The sequence below is a fragment of the Monodelphis domestica genome, chromosome 1 (genome assembly GCF_027887165.1).
Source record: "Monodelphis domestica isolate mMonDom1 chromosome 1, mMonDom1.pri, whole genome shotgun sequence".
Lineage (NCBI taxonomy): Eukaryota > Metazoa > Chordata > Mammalia > Didelphimorphia > Didelphidae > Monodelphis > Monodelphis domestica.
In genome coordinates, this window is record NC_077227.1 from 183,877,960 (window position 1) to 183,894,020 (window position 16,061).

The 16,061-nt window shown below is 37.0% G+C and overlaps 1 protein-coding gene and 1 long non-coding RNA gene across 6 annotated transcripts in view; one reads left to right on the forward strand and one right to left on the reverse strand.

Annotated features, from left to right (window-relative positions):
* The window catches only part of CEP152 (centrosomal protein 152), a 110,212-nt gene extending 103,498 nt beyond the window's left edge, over window positions 1-6,714 (reverse strand). For all 4 annotated transcript variants that reach the window (XM_056810166.1, XM_056810164.1, XM_007479924.3 and 1 more), the window contains exons 1-2: window positions 6,575-6,714; window positions 572-677 (exon numbers count right to left, since the gene is read on the reverse strand). In XM_056810166.1, coding sequence (XP_056666144.1) covers window positions 572-670 — 99 coding nt within the window. In that variant the 5' untranslated portion in view covers window positions 671-677; window positions 6,575-6,714. The remainder of the gene's footprint in view (window positions 1-571; window positions 678-6,574) is intronic.
* Window positions 1-16,061, forward strand: part of LOC103100372 (uncharacterized) — a 32,911-nt gene that overhangs the window by 1,407 nt on the left and 15,443 nt on the right. Inside the window, exons 2-4 of one of the 2 annotated variants that reach the window (XR_008914871.1) lie at window positions 4,006-4,078; window positions 4,796-5,032; window positions 5,600-7,306. This is a non-coding gene — a long non-coding RNA (uncharacterized LOC103100372). Of the gene's footprint in view, window positions 1-4,005; window positions 4,079-4,795; window positions 7,307-16,061 lie in introns of both variants that reach the window. The other variant, XR_008914870.1, reaches the window with a different exon arrangement.

The following is a 16,061-nucleotide window of genomic DNA, read 5'->3' on the forward strand; positions in this document are numbered from 1 at the left end:
TAAGCTATATTAAAAGAAACATTATCCAGATGATACATTTGAAGAAATGGCCAGATGATACATTTGAAGAAATGAGTTGTTCTGGGACCCACATCTTTAGAAGGTACACAGTTGGTGTAACATGACAAGGATGGTAAAGTGATTTTAAAACTGCCAAGCAAGTTTAACTTAGGCAGACACAGAAGTTCAAATGGAACTGGTGTCTTCATATATGCTACAAGCTCTTACATAAGAGACAGTAGAGTGGTTTACATGGTGTACCTCACAGACATAAAGATTATTCTATGATGCTGCAGAGAGGCATATTCTAGCTCAATATAAGAAAAAAACTTTATAAAAAACTAGGTGGTTCAAAAGTGGAGTATGCTTTCCTCAGAGGTCCTTCCCTCCCTAGAGTCCTTCCACCACCTGTCAACCATGTCATAGGGGACCATAGCTGATCTGGTTGCTTCCACTTTTAAGATTATGTAAGTCTAGGAACTTCTCCAGAAAAATGTCACAGAATATGACTATTGTCAGAAAATAAGAAATAAATCATGGATTTAAGAATCTCTTTGGGATGATTTATTACCTCTTTCTCTCTGGCATAATCCTCTTGAGCATATTCTTCCTCATCATTTTGACTCTGAAGAGCCACATTGTCAAACACACTGCCAAAGTCTTGGGACATGGTCCTTCTGAAAAAGATTTTACAACCCCAAATTCAACAAACATTTAGTAAAATACAGCCCCACATTCATAGACTATATAATCTAATAAAATACAGAATACAAATTATACAACTCTGACAAGTGCACAAGAGATATGAGAGTAAGGTACTATGTGAAGTTCAATGGAAAAAAAAGAATATTAATAATTAGGTACTTATTCAAGGAGCTTTCCTAGGCATGGTGTCAATTGGGTGCAATTTTAAAGGATGAGTAGGGGACTCATCATTGGCCAGGGAACACCTTCCTGGAAAAGAGGAAGCTTACATAAAGGCATGGTGTTAAGAAAAAAACATACATAACACAGAGATAAGTAGCCTCCACTGTCTCTGGCCAGAGAGAATATGCAGGAGAAGGCTATAGTCAAAAGTGTTAGGGTAATGTGGACATGATTAGCAGAAGTAAAATGAAAACCATTGAAGGAAAAAAGGCTAAGACCTGGTCTTATGCATCTGGAAGAAGTCTGGAGAAAAAGAAGAACTGGTGGAAGAGCTATTAAGAGGCCTCTGTGACAGTCAACAAATATAGTATGAAGGTCTATACTAGGGTGTTGGCAGGATAAGACAAATGAAAGAAATCATGAAGAGATAGAATCCACATAATCTGGCAATTAACTGGATATAAGCTTAGGGGAAGAGAAATGGAAGAGTCAAAGAAAATACCAAAATTTTAGATGTAGGAGTCTGAATAAATAGTAAGGCCACACACAGAAATGATGTTAAAAGGAAGAACAGGTTTCTGGAGAAGAATAATAACTATGACTTACTGTCAGCATGAATATTTATTTTAAAACCTGATTTATAATGTAAAATACTGCTACAAAAAGTCAAAACCAAAAATACTAACAGGAACTGAGCAAACACAAATTTTTTAAATAACTGACAATCTAAACAAAAATCTGTATTAGGAACTTCAAAATTTTCATATGGAGATAAGAACTTTAATTATAAATTCATATTTTTAAAATCAGTCCCAAATATAATATTGAAGTGATGGGTTAGTTTTATGTTACTGTTTATCCTTTTTTTGTTAACAGGGATAGATCTTTGGGATGGGGAAGGGAGATATATATAGGTGATATTTTTTTAAAGCTATCAATAAATATCAATTAAAAAAAAATCCTAATGTTATTTGTTTCTTCCAAGAAGCCCATTTAAATTCTGGTAAATTCCATAAGTCAAAGGACCTGTTTGAACTAACAAATGTCCTACTCCCCCAAAGTAGATAAGACATCACTTAAAACTTCTGGCAGCTAAGGAAAAATCAATTCCAAAAATAACAGTAACTCCCAAGGCATTAATTAAGATCTGTGGAAGAAGAAAAAGGATGATATTAGGTTTTCCAACTATAGTCACAAAGTTGCTAAAGATTTCAATGAACACTAAAAGTGTCCAAATTTTATAAAACAAACTTCAAAGACTTTCAAAACCTGAATAATCAGGACAAGCAGAAAGGTATGACTGGTCTACCAGCCTCTATTGATTCTATTCTTTTTAATATTAACACAAATTTTTATTCTCTCTCAAGTTTCTAACTTGTTCCTTTTATTACTAAAATACAAGAGCAACACAAAACCCAAGATATTGTACTGCAAAGAACATGATTTCTAATGACAACTATTTAAGACTTAATTCTCAGATTTGGCACACTAAGTGTTCAAAACGCCTCCCCTCTTGCAAAATGACTACAAATCCATTAGTTTTCATTCCAGAGCCCTCCTGGAGCTAGCTATAAATACCCTGTGATTGCAAATTAATAACTATTTCCATGTTTGGTGGTATCAAATCATGAAAGACAACTACATTAATGTGCTTCTCTTGCCATATAAATCAGCATCAATACAATATAAGTAGATACTTCAACTCCAAAGATACTATTAAAAATCTAAGGTCTTTGGCAAAACTCCTCATATATATCACGTAGCAAATTTCCCTATTGTAAAATACTGGAAATCTAGACATTTTCTTCTCATTAAGAACATGATTCATTAAAAATCATTAATTTGAAAGAGGTTTGCAAGCAGCTGAATAAAGTTCAAAAAAGACTGGACTCAGTCAGGATTCTAACTTTGACACTTGAATTAAAATAATCTTGGCAAGTCTAAACTACAGATCTCTAGGTCTATTTTTTGTCAGCTGGAAAATAAGAAAGTTGAACTTCCTCCCTAAAGTTCCTTTAAATTCTAAAGTTCTTTGGATTCAGTAACAGATTAAGAAAATATATTTTTAATTAGTCATTAAAATTAACATACCTTCGATCAAAATCAGGCCAAAAATCTTAATAATGATACCTTATTTGCAAAGTGCTTAATGGTTTACCAAGTGTGTTTTCCTGTACATTATTTCATTTCATACTCAAAATAATTTTGGAAGGTGAGAAAGATGAGAAAACCTAGGCCAGAAAGGACTGAACGGCTTACCTAAAGTCATATTGCTAAGTCTCAGTGTTCAAAACTGTGTTGTCTATTTCATTCTTTCCAACACATCCAGCTGCCTCTAGATCAGGGGGTTCTTAAACTTTTGTGTCTCTTGTGGTAGTCGGGTTAAACCTATGGACCCCTTCTCAGGATAATGATTTTAAATGCACAGAATAAATATAGTATTACAAAAGAAACCAATCATATTGAAATAGTAAAAATAGGTTCAAAACATGTTCACAGACACCAGATTAAGAATCCTTATGATATAAGGAAATTGAATAGTGTCTGTTACTCCTTTGCAATGTTTTTGGTTTGTTTTAGGGACTCAGAATCCATAATAAGGGATTAGTTTCTCTTATCCACATACCATGCTAGTAACAAGAGAAGCAGCAAAAAAGACTAAACAAAGGTTAGACTAGTAAAAGTGGGTTATGTTAGTGGATATATTTCTGTATGTACATAATAAGCTTTTTTAAGTCAACTTTCAAGCCTCATTTATGAAACACACTGACAGATTAGCATAATTTAAACAGCAAAACATGGAAGACCAAAGTCAAAGAAAATGATCAAAATATTTTAGTCAAACATAATGTCATCAAGCACCAGTTAGAAAGGAGCTGGGTTTTATCAGCAGTGACCATGATAGGAAGAATGAATAAGTAAAATGAGAATCTGTGTAAGTGACCAGAATAAATTTAAAACAAATTTTCCTTAAGAGCAAGCAATAGTATTCTTTAAAGGTAGAAGATAAATGAACAAAAAAGAAAGATGGCAAATTCTACTTTAAAATATACTCATGTTTCGTAGTAAGGCAGTTTGTGGTATAAGTATGAAGAAAATTACCTTAGAGAATCTCACATCCAATCCCTCATTTTACAGGTGGGGAAAACATGATCCAAAGTTGGAATGCTTGGCTCAAAGTCTAAATGTAAAGCTGCTTCTGGATATAAAAGTGAGTAACCCATCATCTGTATGAATAGTTCTTCTATATAGATATGGCATCTTTGAAACATAAAGGTGTTTAGTTAGGCCTAGCTAGTTGAATAATCTTGGTTATGTTACAAGTTCTCTAATTTTCTTTTCCTCATCTATAAAACAGAATGTTTTGCCTACTCAGAGTTGTTGTAGAAATCAAATGAGAAGACTATGAAAAATGCTTTATTTTCTGCAACACTGTGCAAATGTAAGGGTCCTATAGGGAAAACACAAACAAGTATGATTTGGCTATATATTAAGGGTGGGAGGGCAATATAAAACTATGTATTGTCTAGTTCATCCTCAGTTCCTAGTGTGAAAGGAAATTCTTGGTACTCTTCGCCTTATTCTGAGTTTGCACTTGTGAAAAGAAAATCCTTTGTTCTCTTAGCCTAGTTGGAGTTAATATTTTGGAATAACAATAACTTAAGTACCCTTAGTACCTCACAAGACAGAAGAGAGGATTAATGCTCTTTTGTCTACTTTTGAATTAATCAACAAAAGGAGAGGAGGGGGAAATACACCCATACTTAACCCTAAAGTAAGGGAAGTCCACAAACTCTTACTCCTAAAAGGAGAGAGTTAACAACCTGAGAGGTGAGAAGCCAGCAAGATACTTGGAAGAGCTCCACCCTTTTTTCTAACTCTGAACAACCAAAAACTTTTGAATTCTTTTAAAAATTCACACACACAGAAACATGTGAATCCTAGGAGAAGAGTTGCTACCTTCAGAGGATAAGAAGTGTGACAATTTTGGAAACTCTGATTGGCCCCTCTGAAGAAGAGTGGAGACAGGAAACCACCATAAAAAGGCCACAAAAACCTTCAGCTAGGAGGCTGGTTAAAAGTTGAGTCTCATAGAGAGTATCTTCTGGAGATAGTCTTCGAGGGAACTTCATTGGCAACTCTGACTCCTGGACTACTTGGTTAGGTGAGTGAAAAGCTTACTCCCTTCCTAGTTTCCTAAGACACTAGCTTCCATCTTAGAGGAGGCTACATGACTACTCACTACCGACCCACCTGGCTGAAGGTTTCCCCTCTATTTTTTGGTAAATAAACTGCAACCAACCATTAAATTTAACCTTTACATTTCTGGCAATTATATACTAGTCATACTCTATCATCTCTGGTGTAAATATCTCTGGTACTTCTTTCTTGGCCCCTCCAAGTTCTTATCTCCATACTCCTTTGGCTCAATATTTTATACAGCTCTAAGCAGAGTGCATTCAGAAACCCACTGAGAAAGCAAATAATAATATATCAATTAAATTTGTTTTTTTTTAATCACAATTCAAATGACCACTGCTACCAGATATATTCACCATGGTATTCCTGTAAAAAAAATAAAAGCCTTATAAAGTTTGACAGATTGGGAAAACCAAGCCCCTTGCTTTAAAAACTCATTATTTACAAACTTCCTTTAAAAGGAGGCAGCTAAGTGGCTGAGCCTGGTGTCAGGAAGACCTAATTTCAAATCTGCCTTCTGACATATTCCTAGTTGTGTGACCCTGGACAAACCACAAGCCTGACAAAAGAATCCACTGGAGAAAGAAATGGCAAACCACTCCAGTATCCTTGTCAAGAAAACCCCATGGATAGCTACGGTTCATAACATCAGGAAGGAGTCAAACATGAGTAAACAACAACCACCTAAAAAACAGGTCTTTTGCTTCCATACAAATTAGAGATAAGAACTCAATCTAAAGATTTCACCAGCATTGGTAACTTCTTAATTAGGAAATACCCTGTACCAATGCTGGTTGACCCATAGGGTCTTGGTGGGGGCACTGAGAATAGCTGAGTGATTTGCCCAGGGTCAGGATGCCAGTAAGGTTCAGAGATGAGATCTGAACCCAAGTCTTCAACGGCAGGCCCACTATATCCACTGTGTGGAAAAAGGAGAGAAAGGGAGAGAAGAGGGAGGTGAGGGTGGAGGAAAGAGGGAGGAACCAATGGAAATCATTCACTCACTCTGGGTTAAATGACCCACTATACTGAAGGCACTGGGTAGTCTACGCTTAAACACTATAAAAGATCCTCCACTTGAAGGACCTCCTTTACTGGCCTAGGGTCACTGCTGTTTGGTACAAAGTGGACCAGGAACTGAGAGAAGCACGGGGCCGGAGAGGGTCAAGGGCAAGGCGGAGCCAAGTGCACACACAACCCCCCGGGGGTAAGGGAAGTGTTGAGGGGAGGGGAGGGTCGTTAGCCTAGCATCCAAGCCGGTAGGTAGCAAGAACCCGGGCCTTGACAATTCCAGAATCCAAGCACCCAGATTTGCCAAGATCGGACCTCTGGCTCGGGCTGCGGTCAAGTGGCACCTGCCAAGGTTTGGGGTGAGGGGGCTAAACAGGGACTGCAGCTCGCTGGCCCGAGGGTCTCGTAACGCAAAAGTCCCACCGAGCGCGTTCTCTCTCCTTTTCCCACCCGCTGCCGCCGTCCCGAAAGAAGAACCGAGTAGCGAAGCTCTCACCTGGGCCCAAAGGCAGCTTCGTTGTCTCTGCCGCCGCCGTAGACGTGGGGGAGTACAGGAGCAGGGGTACTTTCCTGCTGCACCCCTCCACTCTCTTCCCTTCACCACACAACACAGACCTCGTCCGCTCCTTCCTTGTTACAATCGAACTTGAAGTGAGGCGGAAGCTTGAGGAGCAGCAGTCTACTGCAATCGCCGAGAAGAAAGCCCAAGGGTAGGCGGGGCTAAATTGACTTGGGGGCGGGACTTGGGATCCCAGCATGCAACCTCTCCCAAGCTAGGTTGTAGAACCACTCGCGGTTACTATTGTGGGGCTGTTTGAAAGCTGGCGCCAGAGCCGGCGGGAAGTTCAGCTCACTCGACCATTGGTGGAAGTGTAAGCCAATCGGAGTATGCTGGCCGGAGGGGCGGGTTGATGGGTTACCTAGACGCCCAAAGTCTGTGTGAGTAGTTTTTTTGCAAATGAGATTCACAGATTCAGAGGTTTTCCAGGTCCAAATGTAGACTCCTTAAGGGCAACATACCCAACGCCTAACACAATTCTGGTCACATGGTGTTGTGTATGCCAATGAGTGCTTGTTGATTAACTGAAGCAATCGGGGTTAAGTGACTTGTCACACAGGGTCACACAGCTAAGTAAATACCTGAGGTCAGAGTTAAATTCAGGTCTTTCTGACTCCAGGTCCTACCCTCTCTCCACTGCATCACACAGCTGCCTGGACTTTAAACACAGTAAGTGCTAACTAAATGCCTTTTTCACTCACCAAATATATATCTTGAAATTTTTTTAAATTTTATTTAAAATCCTCATCATCTGTCTTACAATCAATGCTAAGTATCAGTTCCAAGGCAGAAGAGCTGTAGGAGCTAGGCAATAAGGGGGAAGTGACTTGACTAGTGTCACACAGCTAGAAAGTGTCTGAGGTCAAATTTGAACCCAGGTGTTTCTAACTCTAAACCTGGTTCTCTATCCATTGTGCTACCTAGCTTCTCCCTCAGGTAATATATTTTTAATGGAATTGAATTATACATCAAATTGTATGTACCTGGAATACATTCCCTTTTTACCTCTACTTCTCAGAATTCCTTAAAGCTCAGATGCTACCAACCAGGCAAAATTAAGGTCAAAAAGATTAAGCCTTTTCTAATACTTTTAGTTGTTTCTGTTCTCTAGATTTAACATAATAAATCATATATAGGAATATGTTACATATGGTAATTTACAATAATATATGACAATTTTATACAATATAACTATATAGGTGTCCATCATATAGAATTAAATTACATTGTTTAAATTCTGTAATGTATAAAATCTAGAACATATGTAACATATATGAGAAATTTAACATAAGATCATAATGTTTTCTTCTCCATGTAAAGACTGAATGCTCTGATAGAACATAAGCTATAAGGACTATTTTTTTGTTTTGTCTTGTTGTATCCCCAAGTGCATATAGTAGATGGTTAATAAATGCTAGAATTGCCTGGAGGCTTTTGTAGGGAACTATAGGAAGTTTTAATGCAGTGTTAAGTTATTAAAACTTAAAGGTACGTTAAGAATTTTGAGAGACAGAAAGTAAAGTTTGAGAGGTATGTTGCAGCCAGATTGTGTAGAACCTCAAAAAGTGGAGAAATAGGAAGGTTGCTTGTGAGCTTTACCTATTGTATATGGAAAAGCACAAATGATATCCAAAGAAAGAGAAGCAATTAACATATAAATTTGCTTAGAATAGAAAGTCTTTTAAGGAAGCTAAGAGATTTAAGTTTAGTGGGGAGGGAAAACTGATAAAAAAAAAAGACCAAAGAGATTAGTTTTGATTTGATAGGTTATTGTTTTCTGCCAGAACAAAACTTGTTAAGATATACCCAATAGGACACTCCCCCTACCTCCTATAAATGACTGTCCACCTGTCCTGCCATCTGTTCACCCAAATCTTTCTTTTACACACATCCATATATATATATATATATATACATTTACTTATATATATATATGCATTGTATGTACTTGGGTATATATTTATACATTATATATATATATACTTTTTATATACACATGTGCAAATAATAAAAATAATAAATATAAATAAAACACATGAAACGTTTCCAAGTTGAATTTGTAAATTAAATTTTAATTGTATGTTATACTGGCTTATATTCTCTAGTGTAGAGGAATAACCTTTCCTCTTTAGAATTTGCATAGACATAGGAATGTGTGTTTGTGTGAATTTCTTTTTCATATACTGTATTAAGTATTATTAAGTCCTATGTCAGGGTCTCCTCAATTAGAGGGGCTTCCTCCAGCCTACTTTTTGCATTTTCTTTGTCCTTGGGAATTCCAAGGAATGTTTTTCTTTTAACAAAATTTGGTTAATGGACGAAACAATGATTCTCTTCCTGCCTATGTGATCTCCATCACCTATGGAATAGAAAAGGGTTGAGAGTTTGATGACCATTGTGGAAAATTAATACTGAATTGTAGTATTGAATTGTGAAATGGTTTCTCCTTTTGATTCCCAAGAACAGCATGATTTTAAAGCCACAATCTCTCCTCTAGGCTATGAAACTAGGTTGAGTCCTCTCTTCTTTTGCCTATATCTTTGTTAAGGATAACAGGATTGAGGGTAGCTAGATGGCTCAATGGATTGAGAACCAGCTCAGAGACAGAAGGTACTAGGTTCAAATGTGACCTTAGACACTTCCTACTTGTGTGACTGGCAAACAACTTAACTCCCATTGCCATTCTGCCTCAGAGCTAATATATATAGCATTGATTCTAAGATGGAAGGTAAGGGTTTAAAAAAAAAAAGGATAACAGGATTAAAGGTTCATTTGGACTGGACTAGCTTTTGTTATAATCAGAGTAGAGAACTGCTCCTAATTTATCTGTAGATAACGCTCTTAGCTAATGAATTCAGTCAACTGTGGCTGCCATGTTGGAAAGTATGATAGTCTAGTCCCACTAGGAGGAAAGAGTATGTTGGTGTCCTCCTAAGACCTACCTCTTCCTGTGATGAAATATTGAGGAAGGAGTTGAGATCTCTGAGCCCTCCTTCTCAGTGACTGTTTTCTAATCAGAGATGTCCTGGGAAGGGACTGAATGATGATGATGTCACAAGGGGTATATAAGACTTCAGTGGCTCCCTTTTGCTCCTCTCTTCTGGCTGCTCTCTTGCTCATTCTTGCCCAGCTCTCCGGCCTAGCTGTTCCCAGGCTTTGGAATCCCTTTGGATTGTGGAGGGAATCTACTGGCTAGTTGCATCTCTTTGAATGATCTATTAATACTACATGTTTTGAAATTTAACATATATAGCCTCTGAAAATTTTAATTTGTTACTCCACCTATTAATGAGCTATCTACCAATTAGATATATCTTGGAATTTTCAAGGCAGAAGCTAATTAATGAGCTCCCAAAATTGTATATAAATCAGACCAAGGGAGTCAGGGTCTTTGATGGTCCAGAAATCATTTGACCAGATTAGGATGTCTTGACCTGCCAATCAATAAATTCATTTAAAATTAAGAAATATTGCCTTTCAAGAATTTCAATTTGGGGGGAAATGTATATGTGTATATGTGTGTGTACACACATATATATTTGTAGATGTGTGTATATACATTATGTAGATGTATGGAACTATGTGTATATATACATGTGTGTATAAGTGAACATTATATACACATATATAATTATATATACCCATAAAATATATATACATACATTTACTCAAGTATATATACACGTATACATATATACTAGTATATATCTATATTAAATATATATATATATACATATACACACACTTTTCCATCATATATGTATATATTCCTGTACCTATTCTAGAGAAGAGAAAGGGTGAGACCCATATACGATATGGCATATAAGCCAGTATAACACAATTAAAATTTAATTTAAAAACAAAACTTTAATATCTTTCATGTGCTTCATTTGCATTTCAACGGAATTGTAATGTCAAACAGCTGCAGAGATTTTCAGCTTTGGCTAACCTTGTTCACTGGAAAAAATGTATTCCTGAAAAGTAATAGACTCATAAGACATTAGAGTTTAAAAGAACCTTAAATACCATCTAGTCCAGCTCCCTTATTCTATAGACTAGGAACTGCAGCCCTGGAAGTGCCATGAGTTGTCCAAGGTTCTGGTCAGGTGCCAAATCTTGTTGATCTGTGCTTCCCCCCCCCCCAATCTTTTGCCTACTCTCTGTTTAGATTGCCTTTAGTCTTGAAAGCTTATCATTTCTGATCTAAAGATTTGTTATAGCTTCCTTCCTGTCCTTTCAGCTTTTAGTTCTCCCCTCTCTAATAATTCTTTCACCCACTTGCCAAAATAATTTTCCTAAAGGACAGCTCTCACTGTAGCATACCTCTGCTCCAGAATCTTCAGTAGTACCTTATTTTATCTGTTTGATGAAGCCCAATAGTTGTGAAAGTTGGGAATTTTAACAGAAGTCAGAAAAAAATGACAGTTTCTCTGTCATTATCAGACTACATCTATTGTAAGAAATTAAATTTAGAGTTTTACTAAATATAAGAATTCTAAGGTAACATTGTAGTCACCAATTAAAAACATTATAATTCAAGCCAAAATGACTTTTATTTTCAGAGGTAGAAAGAGTGAAAGTAGAGAAATGTAAGAGGAGGATAGAGAAAATGTCTAGCCTATCACACTAAATGTTGCTCCGGTACCCAACTCAGCCCCAGCAGGGCTTGTTAACCCTCAACCAGAGGCCTCAGTGGTGTGTTATGCAAGGGTTCCACCTACACAGCCTCCTCCAGGGAAGGAAGGCCTCTCAGGAACTAATCTCTTTAGAAGCCAGGAAAGGAAGGCCAACTACTCACTCACCCAAGATGAATTCCAAAGGAGAAGATCCAGGTCCAGTCCAAAACCACCTCCAAAAGCCAAGTCACCAGCCAAAGATCCCTGGACAGAAAGTTCAGGACTTTTTAATAGTCCTTTTTACACATCACTTCCTCTCCCTTCCTTCATTTTACAGGAACCAATTTCAGTCTTTCAATTTGCTTAGCACTGCCTAGGAGGTGGTCAGTCACCTCTGGAGTTATTACCCACTTTTAGCAAATGACTTGTGAACACTCTTACTTAGTGTTAAGTAGGGGTGCTTAAGTTTTTGATTGATTAACTTGAAAATTTTGATTGATAGACAAAGAAAGATTTGTCACTTCACGAAAGTATTGTTTTTAGTTCTTGTTGCCACGGTTTTAGAAAGATGGTAAATGAATATATATATATATATATATATATATATATATATACACATAAAATCTGGTTCAGATTGTTTACTGTTTTAGAGAGAGTAGGAGGGAGAAAATTTGAAACTCAAAATGTTTTAAAAGAATGTTAAAATTATTTTTACATAGAATTGGAGGTAAAATTAAATGTTATTAAATTTTTTCTTTAAAAAAAAAGAAAGGTGTTGATGAACTGGAAAGTAGCTAAAGGAGGGTATCTGGAATGGTGAAGGGCTTTGAGTTCATGTCATATGAGAATTATTTGAAAAAACTGAAGATGTTTTGCCTAGAGAAAAGAAGACTGGTGGGGAGGGGCATGATAGTATTTAAAAGGCTGTCAAGAGAATTAAACTCGTTCTCTTTGGCACATGAAGGAAGAATAAGTGGCAGTTACAAACAGAAAATTTATATTTGATATCAGCAAAAAATCACTAACAATTAAAACTTTCCAAAAGTGGAATGGCCTGACTGGGGAAAAAGCAAGTACCCCCTCACTGGAGTTACTCAAGTAAGCATATGGCCAATTGTTAAGTCTGTTATAGTAGAGATAATCAAAAGTCCCTTTCAACTTAAAATATTGTGATCCAAGAATTTAATCAAAGACCATTTAGATCTTTACATTTCACCTTTTAAAATTGATTAATAGGATGTCATATTCATTCATAACAAAAAAATGTCAGAAACAAGTCAGACTCAAAAAAACAAGTCAGAAACAACTCTGCCTCAAACGAGGCAGACTCAAATAATGTTATCTATGATCAATATATAAAATAACATTTTTGTTTATTTTGTGTTAATGAGAAAAAAGAGAAAAAAAAGAAGGGGAAGAAAAAGAAAGAGGGCCATAGGGGACAGCTGGGTAGCTCAGTGGATTGAGAGCTAGGCCTAGAGACAGGAGGTCCTAGGTTCAAATCTGGCCTCAGACATTTCCCAGCTGTGTGACCCTGGGCAAGTCACTTGACCCCCATTGCCTAGCCCTTACCACTCTTCTGCCTTGGAGCCAATACACAGTATTGACTCCAAGACAGAAGGTAAGGGTTTTAAAAAAAAAAAAAAGAGGGCCATTGACAGAGGACCAAAGAAGTTAAACTGCTTGCCCACAGTCATCAAAAGTTTTCTATTTCTATATTGATAGTTTGTATTTCTTTGAAAACTGTTCATGTCTCCAGTTTAATTTTCTAATTCCCTGCCTCACTATGTAATACTTTTATAAGTTTCTTAAACTTTTGATGTCTAATTTTTTTTGATTCAAAGATATTTTATTTTCTCAGTCACATGAAATAATAATTTTCAACATACATTTTCCAAAATTATAATATCCAAACTATATTCTTCCCTCCCTTCTCTCTTTCTACTTGGATATGGTAAACAATTGGATGTGGGCTGTATATATTTTTCATGCAAAACACACTTGCATATGGGTCGTTGTTGTAAGAACACACTTGTACAAAACCAACCGAAAATAAAATCATAAATACACTGATGTGAAAGATAGTATTCTTTGATCCATATCCATCTGACTTCAACAGTTCTTTCTCTGGAGATGGATACAGTCCCCATCATAAGTCTTTTAGAACTGTTTCTGATCATTGCATTGCTGAGAGTATTCAAGTTTTCACAGTTCATCATCATATCGTATTGTTGTTACTGTATACAATGTTTTCCTGGTTCTGCTTATTTCACTCTGCATCAGCTCATGCAGATCTTTCCAGTTTTTTCTGAAATCATTTTGCTTAAAATTTCTTATAGAACAATAGTATCCATCACCAACAGGTACCACAGAATGTTTTGGCTATTCCCCAATTAATGGACATCTCTTAATTTCCAATTCTTTGCCACCACAAAAAGAGCTACTATAATTTTTTTTGTTCAAATAGGTCCTTTCTCCTTTTTATAATATCTTTGGGATATAGATCAATTAAGGGTATTGTTATTTGGGGATATATGGACCCCAAATATTGATTAGTATTGGTATTAATCTACAGTAATGGTGGATTTGATCAGGTACTTGAGTTGGGTTAGATCTTGAGTTGACAGTAAAGATGGTGTGATAGAGGTTTCAAACCCTAGAACTGGAGTTACAGTCTAGGAAATTGACAGTCTCAGCCACAGCAGGGGAGGGGCCCCAGGAGATGTTCTGGAATTGTGGGGAGAGGAAGTCTTTCTGTCAGAGAGAGGCAGTTAACTCTCAATCCTGAGACAGCCTGAGGAGAGGTCTGGTCAAGATTTTGCTCCTGAGGAAAGACTTACCTCTTCTCCTGGTGATTTGGACACCCTTCCCCCTACTGATTCCCAACTGAAGTGGCAGTTGGAGAAGACAGCCAAGCAGCTGACAAGATCACCTCATAGCTTCTGGTGCCCTGGGTCTGAACTGTGCCCATGGACCAAGACCAGGGCCATCCAAGCGTGAATCTCGCAGGGGCCCAAGGCTGCCAAGGCCCGGGTTCTCCAACTTGAGGAGGGAGGTAAGGGTAGTTAGAATAGGGACATCTTTTTTCCCCTCTTTCCTCACAAAACCCCTTCCCACAGCCATTTCTCTGTATTATTCCCAAATTTCTCAGTTAGAATAAAGTTTGTCATCTTTCCCCAAATGACTCTAGTGTGAGTGGGAAACAGTTCCAGCTTGAGGGGGGGAAGTAATTCTCTCTCTCTCTGAAGAAAGATATTTGTAGTAGAGGGAAGTCAAGAGGCAGTCTGGGGTGAGCAGCCATAGCTGAGGAGAGGCTGAAGGGGGAAACTACTCACTCCCCTCTCCTCTCTCTGGGCCAGCTTCAAACACCAGCTGCCTTTCCTGGACCATGCTTTGAGGGGGAAGATATCCATTCTTCCTCTATCCTTTTTACTACCAACTAATTCCTCCATTACAATGGCTGATTCTAAGCAGTTGAAAGAATTCTGCTCAGACTATATGTATATATAACTATTTATTATAAGTATAAAATTTTAAGAAAGGGAAAAGAAAAAAAGAACAGATAGGAAATACATTTCTTATTGGCATATAAATGCCTAAATCTAAAGATTCTATATATAACCAACCCCCAATTTTTGATTTGCAAGAGCCTGCTTCTTGATTACCAAAGGTAATCCTCCTTATTCTACACTGTCTAACTATAAATTCCCAATTAACTACCTTTTTATCTTAACACTAAAATAAAATTTGATAAACAGCAATAGATAAAAGTGAATTTTGTCTTCTTCACTTCAGATGTAACACCGGCTGTCAGAATTCTCACAGATACCTTCACTCAGAAGTAGCACCATATTGTCACCTACTGGCAAAACAGAGGAATTGCAACCACTCTTCTCTTATCTGCTAGGATGGTCTCAAGAAATATGAATAGATTTTTTCCAACTCACAGAGCAAGCTCCTTGGATAACCTTATACAGGGCAGTCCAAAGAGTGAATTCTTGGTCCAACTGCCTTTCCCAAGGCTCCTTGGGTTAGTTCTCTTCCCATCATCCTTTTAAGATTCCACTCTGACTTAAAGAAATCCAGCTCACTCAAACTCAGCTCTCCATAACCTACCAATAATCTTTTATTGCTTACTTAATTAACAAATACTCATAACGGTATTACAGTATCAAAAGGTATACATAGTTTTATAGTTCTTTGGGGCATAGTTCTACGTTGCCCTCCAGATGGTTGGATCAGTTCACAACTCCACCCACAACACATTAGTGTCCTAATTTTGTCTCATCCCCTCCAACATTTATCACTTTACTGTCATATTGACCAATCTGATAAATGTGATAGGTGGTTCCTCAACATTGTTTTAATTTGCATTTCTCTAATCAAGGGTGATTTAGAACATTTTTTCATATAATAATTGATAGCTTTGATTTTTTTATCTGAAAATTGCTTGTTCATATCCTTTGACCATTTTTCAATTGGAGAATGGTTTGTATTCTTATAAATTTGACTTTGTTCTCTGTAGATTTGAGACATTAGGCCTTTATCTGAGAAATTTGTTATAAAAATTTTTCCCTGGTTAGTTGTTTGTATTGTAATCTTATAATCAAAATTATTCATTTGTAAAAATGAAAATTAAATCTCAATAATAAAAATTATATTTTAGGAGATTTATCATTAGAAATCAAGGAATAAAGAGGATACACAATAAAGACCACATGCCCATGGCTGATCAGTCAGTTCAAACACCCACCTTACCACCACCAAGCTTGAGATAGGAAGTAAAGAGACAGGACCGTCCACATCCC